Here is a 13,357-nt window from a genome sequence, read left to right as displayed (position 1 = left end):
CAGTTCTTAACACTTACATTGTAAATACTTTGGGGTTTTCTTTAATGTTTCTGTGAACATGGATAGGATGTGTGCTTTCAGATAAGTGTTCTTCTGTGAGTGGTACTTTTAGAGCTAACTAAAACCTGCAAAATATTTCTGGGTAAATACGTATTTTTATTGCATTATACTTCTGTAAATACAGGATTTCTAGTTATTCTTTTACTAGAGTCTTTAACATAACCATACTTCAGTGGAGAATCCAGATAGGATCAGGACTAGGGGGTGGTGATGTCTTCCTCCGACCCTTGATTTAACTTCTGCTCCCCATCTCATTCTCACCTCCTTCATACCCTTAGTTCTTGTTCCCTTCCTTCCTTAGTGTTTTCTTTCACTCTCTATCCTTGATACCCTTTGAAATACCTACCAAACCCTGGCACCAATTCCCTGCTTTACACACACCCTTGGTGCTAATTCTCTCTCTCTCCTCACACACACACACACACACACACACACACACACATACATACATACATACATACACACATACATACATACATACACACACACATACATACATTCTAACTATTCCTCTCTTGCCTTCTAGTCCATTCTTAACATTCCTCTTGCTAATTCCTATCTCACATTCTCCCCAACCACTACCAATCCCCTCCCATGCCCCCTCCTGGCACATGCAGCTCATAGAGTACCTAGCATTATCTTGCCACACACTGGACATGACCCACACTGCTCTTGAAGCACAATGTTGTCAAAATCATGGCAGCCTCTGCACAACACCAAGTGCCCCAGCGCCACCACTCACCTCCAGAAAATCTGATGCATCCTGCCTCTGCTGGTGCCAATGCTTCTGCAATCAATAGGGCCTGCCTTCCAGCAAAATAACCCACCTCAGCATCACTTATTTTCCCCACCTTATTGGTGCTTCTGCTTCTGATGTGGCCCAATCTGGTGCATATTCAAGACAGACAAAAAAACAAACCACCTATTATAATAATACCCTGTTTTTTGTCTGTCCAGTAAAAGTGAGAGGCTACAGTAGCAGTAGTGGCCACAAGGAATTAATATCTATTAAAGGTTGCAGGACCAGCAGTGGCCACAAGGTGTCAGTACCTTCTAATAGAGACAGCAGTACCAGCAGTAACCACAAGGTACCAGTGTTTCCCAGACAGACAACAACAGAATTTGGAGATATTTTCTTGCGCATAAGACTTCTCCAACATGACTGTTCAAGTTATTGAATTTACATTTTACTGCTATGAAAGAGAGATTGTGATTGAACACTAGTTATGAAAATAAACTGTACATGATTAGTTTTTAATTGTGAGACAATGACTGACACATGCTATATCTTTATATTATCCAATAAAGGAATACTACTAATATGCTCTTTATCTTTACAGATGATCATTCCAGAGTGATTTTGATTCCTATAGATGGAGTTCAGTACTCAGACTATATTAATGCCTCATACATAGATGTAAGTTATTAGTTTTCCATATCCATTTTAGTATTACTGCTTTCAGTTGTACACCAAGAAATTCAAGGAAATATATTTCAAAATGTGAATATTATTATCTTTACATCTTAGAGCTAGTAAAGCCATGGCACACTATAACTCTGAATTTCCATCTTCTAGGGTTACAAGGAAAAGAATAAATTTATAGCTGCTCAAGGTAAATAATATTTTACTCTTAATGTGTGTTTACAAACATCTTTGATATTGTCATTTTTTTGCACATAGTATATTCATATTTTCTTTATTGTAGATAAATACTAGTATATCATTTCCTGGGTGTTTAACAATGAATTGCATCAAATAAAGAATGCTTGTATAGGTTGCAAGTTGCATTCTGTTTGGCTGTAATAAACAGGATGATTTAGACATTGAATAACATGGACTAATTGGCATATGTACATGTCTCTAACATGTGGCCTGATACTGCATGGGAAGAAAGGAACTTTATTATTACATTCAGCTGGGGGGTTTCCTGCATTTAGGCAAATGTTTGATGTGCAAGGTTGATCCATTTGGATAACCTTGCAGCAGGCAGGCGTAATGCTATTGCTGATAATAGGATAGTAGTGACACCTTATGCATAGATTTTGAGATGCATTGACACAAAATAGGTATTGGAAACACAAAACTAAAACATAACATGTACTGTACATCTTTTTTCCAATACCTTTGTTAAAATAGGAACATTTATAAAATGAATACTTTACTTTCTTTGAACTCCTGCAAGTCAGGACCAATGCCTCTATGAGTCTCTTGGAGAGTGTAATAGGTCAGCAGCATCCAAAAGTTTTCAGACCATGACTCTTGGGTTACGTAGGCTGCTTTCATTTTTCCCGGGCTGAGCACTTCTCTGGCAGTTCCTAAGTTGTGTACATAATACAACTACAGGTGCATCTTACTGTATTTCAACCAGAAACCTCCTTGGAGAGAGAGAGAGAGAGAGAGCTCCTCTGAAACATTCTTACATTTAGATTTTTAGATCTTTTTTCCTCCATAAATTTTACCATGTCTAACCAATATGCCTGCAAGATTGACAGCCAATGGTTACATAAAGCTAGGAGGGAGTGTTTTGACTATTGGAGAAACGAATAAAAATTGAAAACGATGGCACAGAAATTCCTTTTCTTTTACATTCCATATCACTCAAAACCAATGGGGATATAGCAGAGCAGGATGGGAGTGGGTTTGACTGAAACCTGAAGACCCCATCTCCCAATGAATGCACCATCTCTCTGTGACTAGAAAATAACCGTAATAGATTCCTGTACATCTATGAGATGGACAAAGAAAACAACTTGTATCAATTGCAATGCTCCAGTATGTCCAATAGGATAGTAGCAGTTGTTGTATATGTAGGGATTCTGGATCCCATGGAAAACCTTTTTGGGAGACTTTGAAATACTATTAGATATGCCTGTGTAGGGCCCCATGGGAATTCCTTTGAAGGAGTATAGCCTGATATTACATCAAGCAGTGTAGAGTAGAGGTATGGAACCGCCTTTGCCATAACATCCCTGCTAGAGGCTGCTGTACTATTTTTAGTCTTGCTTGTATTAAAGCAAGTGACTCTACTGTCCGTGTGGAGTTTTAGTTTGTACTTATTTATTTATTTATTTAAAATTACGTATGCTGCTTTTACAAAGCGGCATACAAAATTAACATACATATTTAGATAAAAAACATAAAACTAAGAACAAGCAAGCATAAAATAAAAATGTACATCAACATAGATAGTAAAGCATAAAACAAAAAACTAGGAACAACATACATAAAATAAAATGTATATGTCCATTAGCCAATTAAAAATAAAAATAACAGAACTAATGCAAATATTCAGTGAGCAAAAGATGAAGGGGGTTAGCAATCAAATGCCAGACAGAATAACTGAATCTTCAAAAGCTTTTTAAATTCCTTTGTGCAGCTGCTTAACCATAATGCAACAGGCAGAGAATTCAACAAAATTGGACCAGCAGTCGAAAAGGCTCTGAAAGTCTCAAGCAGCGCATAGAAGGGATATCCAACAGGCCTCTCTCTGAGAACTTTAAACGGAGCATAGCATTGGTCCACTATAAAGAGACTTAGGGGCGGATTTTAAGAGCCCTGCTCGCCTAAATCCGCCCAAATCCGGGCGGATTTAGGCGAGCAGGGCCCTGCGCGCCGGTGAGCCTATTTTACATAGGCTCACCGGCGCGCGCAGACCCCTGGACTCGTGTAAGTCCCGGGGTTCTCCGAGGGGGGCGTGTCGGGGGGGCAAGCCCGGTCGTCGCGGCGTTTAGGGGGCGTGCCGGGAGCGTTTCGGGGGCGGGCCCGGGGGCATGGCCGTGCCCTCCGGACCCGCCCCCAGGTTGCGTCCTGGCGCGCTAGCGGCCTGCTGGCGCGCGGGGATTTACGCCTCCCTCTGGGAGGCGTAAATCCCCCAACAAAGGTAAGGGGGGGGCTTAGACAGGGCCGGGTGGGTGGGTTAGGTAGGGGAAGGGAGGGGAAGGTGAGGGGAGGGCAAAAGGAAGTTCCCTCCGAGGCCGCTCCGAGTTCGGAGCGGCCTCGGAGGGAACGGGGGTAGGCTGCGCGGCTCGGCGTGCGCCGGCTATACAGAATTCATAGCCTTGCGTGCGCCGATCCAGGATTTTAGTGGATACGCGCGGCTCCGCGCGTATCTACTAAAATCCAGCGTACTTTTGCTGGCGCCTGATGTGCCAGCAAAAGTACGCCTATTCGCGTTTTTTGAAAATCTACCCCTTAGAGAAGAGAGAAATAATATTTCAGAGTAAAGGACCAATGTCCTGGCTGAGGAGACTTAGAAAGGAAAGAGAGTAATTTCCAGCTGTCGCCCAGTCATTGTTGCAACATCTCTAATCATTTTTGCAGTTGAGTATTCTGTTTCAATTTTGTTTGGGATGGAAGTTTTTTTTCCACCATTCTTGCCCATAAAGAGAGAGGTAAGAAGAGAAGTTTCTTTGCAACTTAGTGTCCTTGTCTAGGGGATTCTCTTGCCAGTCTAGCGTAAGAGTGGAGAAAGAGAAAGGATACCTACCCAGAAGAGGAAGCAAGAGATCAGAAGAGTGATGGCCAGGGCCGGTGCAGGAGTATTTGGTACTCTAGACAAAACTTTGATCATGTGCGCCCTCTCGAACTTACATAATTGTGGCAGCTCAGCCAGCATTCCCTCCTACCAGTGGCAGTGGCTCCAGCACAGTGCTCTCTCCTTTAGAGGCATTAGATCTGGCACAGCACCCCTCTGTGCCTCATGCTGGCAGGATTTTTCTGCTGCCCCCCCCCCCCAAATTTTGGAGCTCTAGGCAACCACCTAGTTTGTCTGATGGTAGCACGGGTCCTGGTGGTGGCACCCAAAAGGTGTTCAGTCACAGCAGATACCTATCTGGTATACAGAGGACAGTTGAGGAAGTGCCCACAAGGTGTATGAGAGAGGAGAGGAGAAGAGTTTGAGATCAAACATATGAATTTCAAATATTTGGATGGGGAGCTAAATTGGGAGGAAGACCCCCCATATTTCATGGTTCACTAAAGGCGGTTTCACATTCCATTCAAGAATAAATAAGGAAACTCTGAGGGTTAAATCAAGGAATCACAGAACCATAGATTTGACATTTTTGCATTTCTTTATGGTAATTAACTAGGGACTTATATTCAATGCCATATTTTCATGTTTGAACTAATTTCTACAGTAAAGTTGTGTGCAGCTTGCTTATTGGCACTCACTAAAGAGACAGACAGTTAACACGCAGAGCTTCGGAGGTTTATCCTTCCCCGGGAGTTTGGAAGAAAGATGCCATGCTACCAGAGACTAGGTCCCAGTAGTGAGAGTGTCTACTGGGACTTTCTGAAGAGAAACCGAGTATGGGAGTTACATCTTTTAAACAACATCTAGGATCCACAGGTCTGGTATCCGCTAAATCTAAACTTTGGAAAAGTTCAGAAGGGAACTCCAAACCCTCTTCCCATATGGTGCTCTCATCCCTTCTGCTCAAGTTTCTAATCATGGGGGTCCAAGAGACACGGGATATGGAAACTCTGGGGTTGTGGAAATTCTGCCGCCTCCTCAGTCCGTTTTCTGGAGACAGAAGAGAAAAATGTGTATTCTTAATTCTGTCCTGAGGAAGGAGGACCTTTTTGTGTGCCACATATTTGACAATTTTCTTACAGTTTGAATCCAGATTGTTCCCTGTGAAAGAAGTGTCTAGAAGATTATTCTTGAAAAGGCATCCATAAATCATTATTTTAGCGGAAGGTCTCTTCTGGCCACCATTCCAGTCTATGGCTTTGGAGGACAGAAAAATGATTTTACTTTGAATGCACAGGAAACCTTGAAGCTATGGCCATTGATTGTAAAGCAGAAACCAAATCTTCAGGTTTCTCTGTGGCCTTTTACACATTTTGTATCCACTGCCAACTGTAACATTAGGTCTTTAGCGTTATATACTTTCTAAAAGACCATTCCCATCCTCATCAGTGATGCTGTCTAGGGTGACAGCCTCTTTAGCACTCACAGCTATTCTGGCGAGAGTTGAGTCAACATTAGGGGCATTGATCCAGGTCTCAACTTTATCCATGGGGAGTCAATTTAGCTGACTAGTTTTAGAGACTGTGCCTCTCTCATCTGGGAAGAGCTAGCCTCTGTTTTAGTCCTTAAAGTCACATTAGAACAAAATTGATCACTCAATAGTTTCAAACAGTCTGATTACTTTTTTAAAATAAATAAATATAGACCATCAGAGTAATGTCTCAGACAGCATGCATGAACTACCTATGCTGTTATGTGTGGTTTATGGCAGATTTCAATCACTTGGTCTTATATATTTGTTAAGAATTTTCCACTTAAAAACTTAATAGAATCCTCGGAGACACATGATTATTGGACCTAAAAAATATGTACGGTTACTTAATTTTAGACAAAGCTGACCATCCCTGGTCATTACCATTTAACTCAATATTTGCCTCTTGTATAATATTATTAGTCCTTAACGTGCCAGATGTATCAGTTCTTCCTTGTAACCTTTTGTCTCTTTACTTAGGTTCTTGTTTGATTGACTAGGTTCTGAGGAGCTAGTTAACTTTGGCCCCATAGGCATCTAGGAGTGAAAGGAGGACACATAAAATAAGCAAGGTCTCTCCTGAATTCCTGTTCCTGCTCTTCATCAAAGGCATCAAGAAAATTCTAGATCCAAAATATACCAGAGCTTCTAGCTTCAGAAGTAAAAAAAGGAATTGCCTCGCGCTGTTTTTATTTTTGAACCCTTATTTGGTTGCTCTGTCATCGCCTTTTTAAGTTTGGTAGGTTCTTTCTAGCGTGTCTAGCTGTGACAGTCTCCCTAATTTAGGGAGACTGTCACAGGAACATCTGAGCATCCCAGCATGTTCTCCTCTGTGACACCTACATCCGGTTCAGAAGTCCTTAAACTGTCCTCGCACAGCAGGCAGGAAGCTGTCTCTTAGTAATTAGCCTTACTTGTATTCCCAATTATTATGATGTTCCTCTTTAGTCTATACCTTCATCTTGACTGGCTTTAGGTTAAAACTACCCAGGATCACAGCTACCAGCAACCTTCTACTTTCCTCTTGGGACTACCAGCAGCCTCCAATTCTCTATTCTTCTCTTTCTTACAGTGGCATTATCTCTGTGGTCTTCTTTACAGCACCCTCTACATCCCTGAGTGGCATCTCTAGCCTGTCTCTGACTGCAGGAGGTATCTACCTCATTACAATGAGCTTTAGTAGCAAATTCTGCCTGAGCTATGCAGCCATGTTTTTTTCCCATTATTCAGAGACCAGTAGAAGACTGCACAATGTGTAGTAGGAAGTGTGAGGGACCTAACCTGGAAGTCCTATGGTCAGAAGACTTCTGGATGATGGAATTGGTATGGACTTTTTGAGAATGAATCTTCCCGAGAGAAGGTTTGTGTCCTGTGTGCTTATTACATTTGTGATACGTCATTGTGTTTGATGTGCAGGTCCTAAACATGAAACAGTTAATGACTTCTGGAGAATGATGTGGGAGCAGAGGTCTGCAACAATTGTTATGTTAACAAACTTAAAGGAAAGAACAGAGGTAAGCTCTTCTTTTAAATTTACATATTCTGGTAGAGACATTGCATGTTGTAGCTACCTTGAACTAACTGTTGTTACTCTTCACACTGCTTCTCTTTCGCTCTTAATTTTTATTGATTTCTTTATTTTTATTGATTTCTTTTGTGTTACAGGGGAGATATTAATATCTACAATTTTTAGAAACACTTCCTATTTAACCAGGCTAACGCTTATGAATCTAAGTAAATTGGGGTGGTGGTGGATTGCTGACCTTTATGAGGGCCCCATGCAGACATTGTACTGATACATTTGAAGAGTAGACTCAGGGAAGATTTGTAAAAACATGGGGGCATGATTATAATTTTTAAAAAGTATACTACTTTTATTCCAAATATATATGAAATTATAAGAAATATATTTTGATGCACACCTCCCCTCCCGCTCCCCACTTCTCAAAAAAAGAAAAATGAAACTCAGGAGTAAGAACAAAAGTGGAAGCAACAGAGCCAGGTAATCTAGCTAGAATGCTGTTTTTTAAACAATGTGTTTCTTTAGATTGTCTCTCTTGATATAGTTTACATTAGGGATGTGCATTAGTTTTCAACAAAATAGACAATGGCAACAAAATTGTCTAATTCATCTTGTTTTGGGAGCACCACAAATTGAAAAAAATGATGAAATTTCAGAAAAATTAGTATTTTGTGTTAGTGTGCACTAACTATAGTTTTCTTATTTACGGACTTAGTGCGCACTAACTAGAAATGTTACCAATAAGTTAAAAAGTGTCCATTGGGGAGCAGTTTGTTAGTTAGAGATATGGTTCTGCATTCCCATTGGTTATCTCCTTAGTTATTTGTTTGTGTTGCCAAGGTGGTGTTAGTAGGGAGATGGCCAATGCCTGTTAACAAATGTAAACAAACAAATGATATAATAATGCCATCAAGTTCTAGTCAGATTAAGCAAAAGCATGTAATGCAAATACATATTTTAAAATGTGTCAGTTCTTTTCTGTTTTAGGAGAGGGGCCCTGGCATTTTAGGTTATGCATACTTTTAATTCCCCTGGTGTCTGGCTGTGTGTTTGGGTGAGAAAGGAAGTGACTGGAGTGAATGTATGACGTGGGAGAGAGACTGGCTGGGGTGATGACTGGTGAGAGAGGCAGCCTGGTATGTGTGTGTGTGGGGGGGGGGAGTGACTGGAGTGACTATATGGGGTGACAGGTGGAAGAGAGACTGGAGTGGTGAATGGTGAGAGAGGGTGACTGGGGTGATAGATAGGAGAGAGACTGGTTGGGGTGGTGACTGTTGGGAGAGAGGCAGCCTGGTGTGTATGGAGGTGACTAGTGAGAGGGGGAGTGACTGGGGTGATGGTATGAGAGAGAGACTGGTTGGTGGGTGGTGAGAGAGGCATCCTGATGTGTGGGGGTGACTAGTGAGAGAGGGAGTGACTTGGGTGACTGTATGGGGTGACAGGTGGGAGAGAGATTGGTTGGTGAGTGGTGAGAGAAAGGCATCCTGAAGGATAGGGGTGACTGGTGAGCTGGCAGTGACAGGGGGGAGTGACGGGGTGGGGGGGAGAGAGGCTGCTTGAGGTGGTGATTGGTGAGAGAGAGAGGCAGCCTGTTGGTGTGGGGTGGGACTGGTGAGAAGGGAAGTGATTGGGATGACTGTATGGGGTGACATGTGGCAGCCTGGTGTGTGTATGTTGGGGGGGGTGACTGGGTTAACATACACCAGGTTGAATCTCTCTCTCTAGTCACACCCCTACCAGACTCTCTCCCACCTGTTACCCCATACATTTACCCAAGTCACTTTCCCTTTGACCAGTCAACCCCCCACCCAAACACACAGACTCACGCCAGAGGAATTCAAAGTATGCATATCCCAAAATGCCATGTCCCCTTTCCTAAAATACAAAGGGACTGGCAAATTGTAAATATGCATCTGCATTGTATGCTTTTGCTGACTAGAACTTGATGCTATTATTACATCACTTGTTGTTTACACTTGTTACCAGGTACTGGACATCCCCCCACAAACACCACCTTGCAACCTTGGCAACACAAGCAAGTAACTAAGGAGATAGCCAATGGGAATGCAAATCATACCTCTAGCTAACGAACTGCTCTCCAATTGACACTTATTAACTTATTGGTAACATTTTTAGTTAATGCACACTAAGTCCCGTTAGTGCACGCTAACTCCTAAATTAGGGAAACTATAGTTAGCACGCACTAAAGGGACAGATAACCTGAAACAAAAACGACACGAAAAAAAATGAGTGCACATCCCTAGTTTACATCACTTATCCATGAGTGCAATCACGTAAATAAACATTTTCAAGCTTTTGTAAAATAAAAATAAGAAGGAATGTAAAAGAGGTTTACAATATCACAGTTATTTTACCTGTGATGATCAACTAAAACAAACTAAAAATGATTTTTCATTATATTCCCCCTCATGCATAACCCATTCACACAACATCTAATCCTCAGCCATACCTCACACCCAGCACAAAGAGCAGATTCCACATAGCATCTTCTTCCTATAGTGAGAAACTTGAAGATTGAATTGGATGACTAACACTTGTCCCAAACTCCTTCTATAATTTTCTATTTTTCCCAATATTGATTATAAGACAAAGTCACATTGATTTTCTTGTTAGTTTGAATTACATTGATTCTCATTTTCTCCATTAGATCATGTTGCTTCATGGACAGTTTCCAATTACAAAAATGCAGGTGGCTCATCTCCTTTCCATGTAGATAAAAATAGTTCTCTTTGCTAAGGTAATTAGGAGCAGCTCAAGGCAATCTGCTGCCTGAGCTGAGGGCGCGCCCCCTCCCGCATCAAAGTTACAGCACAGGTCATATCACTGAGGAGGCCAAGGTGGAGGGTTCCCACTTGGAGTGTGGCCTTTTCCGTGATTTGAAATACTGAGAAAGGGACACAGAGAGGACTCAGGGTTCCCAGAGAAGTGGCAGAGCATCAGTGATAAAATTCCTAGGAAGCTGACAACCCTGCCAGACTCATGGGAAACCTACCACCTGCCTCCTACCCTTCCAAAGCATCTCTCCTGGAGATTTGGGAGATAGGTGAATGGTGGGGATCTGTGTGTGGTGTACTCTGTCAGACCAGTGCAAGGATATTAGGTGCCCAAATTGAACCTTACAGCCCTGAGCCAACTCTCCCATTCCCCAGGTCTTGCCCACGCACAATTAAAAATTATGCATTGAGTTTCAGTTTTCATATTAACCATTTCCTTGACCCAGAAAGGAAGATTTTGCATGAAAAAGGACATTCAAAATACAGTCTTCTGAGATGAAAACATTAATTACATCAACATGTATATTATATTTACATGCACTGCTGTGGTGCCAATCAGAAAACCCTGCAAAAAAGATCCCTGATTCATATGGTATTAGGTCTGTTGTAAAGCACATTGGACGTGGACTTGGCCCTCAGAAAGCCATGAGCAAATCGAATTACAATATACCGTATTTTTCGCACCATAAGACGCATCTAGGGTTCAGAGGGCGAAAATTAAAAAAAAAAAATGGTGTGCTAAACCAGCTCCATTCCCAGGTGTCTGTGCGTCTTATGGAGCGATGGATATGCATGCAATTTTTTTTCGGCCCTGTTTCGTTTTTGGGTCTAGGGAGGGCCATTTCGGTCCACTCCCCGGATTGGAAAATGATTATCATGCCATTTTGTGAAAACAAAACAAAACAAAAACCCACCCCAACCCTTCAAATTTAATTAACTACAACCCCCCACCTCCTGACCTCCCCCCTCCAAGACTTGCCAAAAGTCCCTGGTGGTCCAGTGGGGGTCCTGGGAGTGATTTCTCCCTCTCGGGCATTCAGCTGCCAGTAATCAAAATGGCACGGTGGCCCTTTGCCCTTACTATGTGACAGGGGCTACCGGTGCCATTGGACCATCCATCGCGCCTATGTGACAGGGGCCGACCAATGGCATCGGTAGCCCCTGTCACATGGTAAGGTCAAAGGGCTCCGGCGCCATTTTGATTACTGACAGCCGAATGCTTGAGAGAGGAAGATCGCTCCCAGGACCCCGCTGGACCACCAGGGACTTTTGGTGGGGAGGGGGTTCAGAAGGATGGGGGGTTCTAGTTAACTACATTTTTTTTTATATTTACTGCATAAGACGCACAGACATTTCCCCCCCACTTTTGGGGAAAAAAAGTGCGTCTTATGGAGCGAAAAATACGGTAGTAATCATCCCATGCCAAAACAGCCTCATTGTCAGCACTCAAACAATAACAACCCTACCTATGAAAAGGCAATATGGCAAATATTACACCAGGCTCCAAATTACCTATATACCTCCTCTTAGGAAAACAGAACAAGCTAGGCTCCTGTAGATCCCTACACATAAACTACATGCCAGTAGAATACTTCTCCTCAGTCATATATGAAGAGCACAAACAGACCTTCACCAATAAGAATAAAGAGATGATATTAGCAGGCCAACTCTAGTTATCAAAAGCCAGAAACAAGCCTGGTTTTCAGGATATCCACAATAAATATGCATAAGATGTATTTGCATACAAGGGAGGCAGTGCAGTCAAATCTACCTCATGCATATTTATTGAAGATATCCTGAAAAACCTGGCCTGTTTGTGACTCTTGAGGATTGGAGTTGGCCACCCCTGCCATAAAGTATAAATAGAAACATGCAGACAAAAACTGAATTGAAAACCTCCAATCAGACTTTGTATGCAGAACAACAGTGGAAAAACAGAAATTAAAACATTACTCATAAAACAAAATCAAGAAATATAAAGCATCAATCATAACAGCAAACCATATTAATAAAAAGAATATTTCAAGACAACTGACAAAGAGAATAATATCCAATATTTAAACTCATAACATTTTTTTTTAATTTCCCAAAAACCAATAAAACAGCAGACACATCAAGTATCACCCATTAATCAAATTAAGGATGAAAAAAATGTCCAGTCTCCATACCTAGGAACTCAAAACAAGATAACCATCTTTCTCCTTCCCGCTGTGTAGCTCTTGCTGAATGTGCTTATCTGCTCTCTTTGCTCATGCTCATAAGAACATAAGAAGTTGCCATACTGGGTCAAACCAAAGGACCATCAAGCCCAGCATCCTGTTTCCAGTAGTGGCCAATCCAAGTCACAAGTACCTGGCAAATACCGAACAGTAAATAAGCCTCATGCTACTGATGCCAGTAATAAGCAGTGGCTATTCCCTACGTCAAAATGATTACTAGCGGTTATAGACTTCTCCTCCAGGAGCTTGTCCACGTTTTTTAATTCCAGTTACACTAACTACCTTAACCATATCCTCTGGCAATGAATTCCAGAGCTCTATCATATCTCCCCTCAGCCGTCTTTTCTCCAAGCTGGACAGCCCTAACTGTTTAATCTCTCTTATAGGGGAGCCATTCCATCCCCTTTATCAATTTGGTCACCCTTCTCTGAACCTTCTGAAAATCCAAATACACTAAATCTGTGGGCCTACCTTTAGCCACATGTTTATTAATCCCATCAAAAAAATGTACAGATTTGTCAGGCAAGACTTCCCTTAGGTAAGTCCATGCTGGCTGTGTCCCATTAAACCATTTCTATCTATACGTTCTGTGATTTTGTTCTTTAGAATAGTTTCCACGATTTTTCCCAGCACTTGAAGTCAGGCTAACTGGTCTGTAGTTTCCCGGGTCAACCCTGGAGCCCTTTTTAAATACTGGGGTTACATTGACCACCCTTCAGTCTTCAGGTAGAATGGAAAATTTTAATGATAGTTTA

The 13,357-nt window shown here is 41.9% G+C and overlaps 1 protein-coding gene across 4 annotated transcripts in view; it reads left to right on the top strand.

Moving 5' to 3' along the window:
* PTPRE (protein tyrosine phosphatase receptor type E) overlaps nucleotides 1-13,357 on the top strand; it is a 557,332-nt gene that overhangs the window by 354,572 nt on the left and 189,403 nt on the right. For all 4 annotated transcript variants that reach the window (XM_029610013.1, XM_029610014.1, XM_029610012.1 and 1 more), the window contains 3 exons: nucleotides 1,401-1,477; nucleotides 1,637-1,673; nucleotides 7,483-7,580. In XM_029610013.1, coding sequence (XP_029465873.1) covers nucleotides 1,401-1,477; nucleotides 1,637-1,673; nucleotides 7,483-7,580 — 212 coding nt within the window. The remainder of the gene's footprint in view (nucleotides 1-1,400; nucleotides 1,478-1,636; nucleotides 1,674-7,482; nucleotides 7,581-13,357) is intronic.

Source organism: Rhinatrema bivittatum, chromosome 7 (genome assembly GCF_901001135.1).
Source record: "Rhinatrema bivittatum chromosome 7, aRhiBiv1.1, whole genome shotgun sequence".
Taxonomy (NCBI): Eukaryota; Metazoa; Chordata; class Amphibia; order Gymnophiona; family Rhinatrematidae; genus Rhinatrema; species Rhinatrema bivittatum.
Note: the sequence above shows the minus strand (reverse complement) of the source record. Positions and strands in the feature narration are given on the sequence as shown.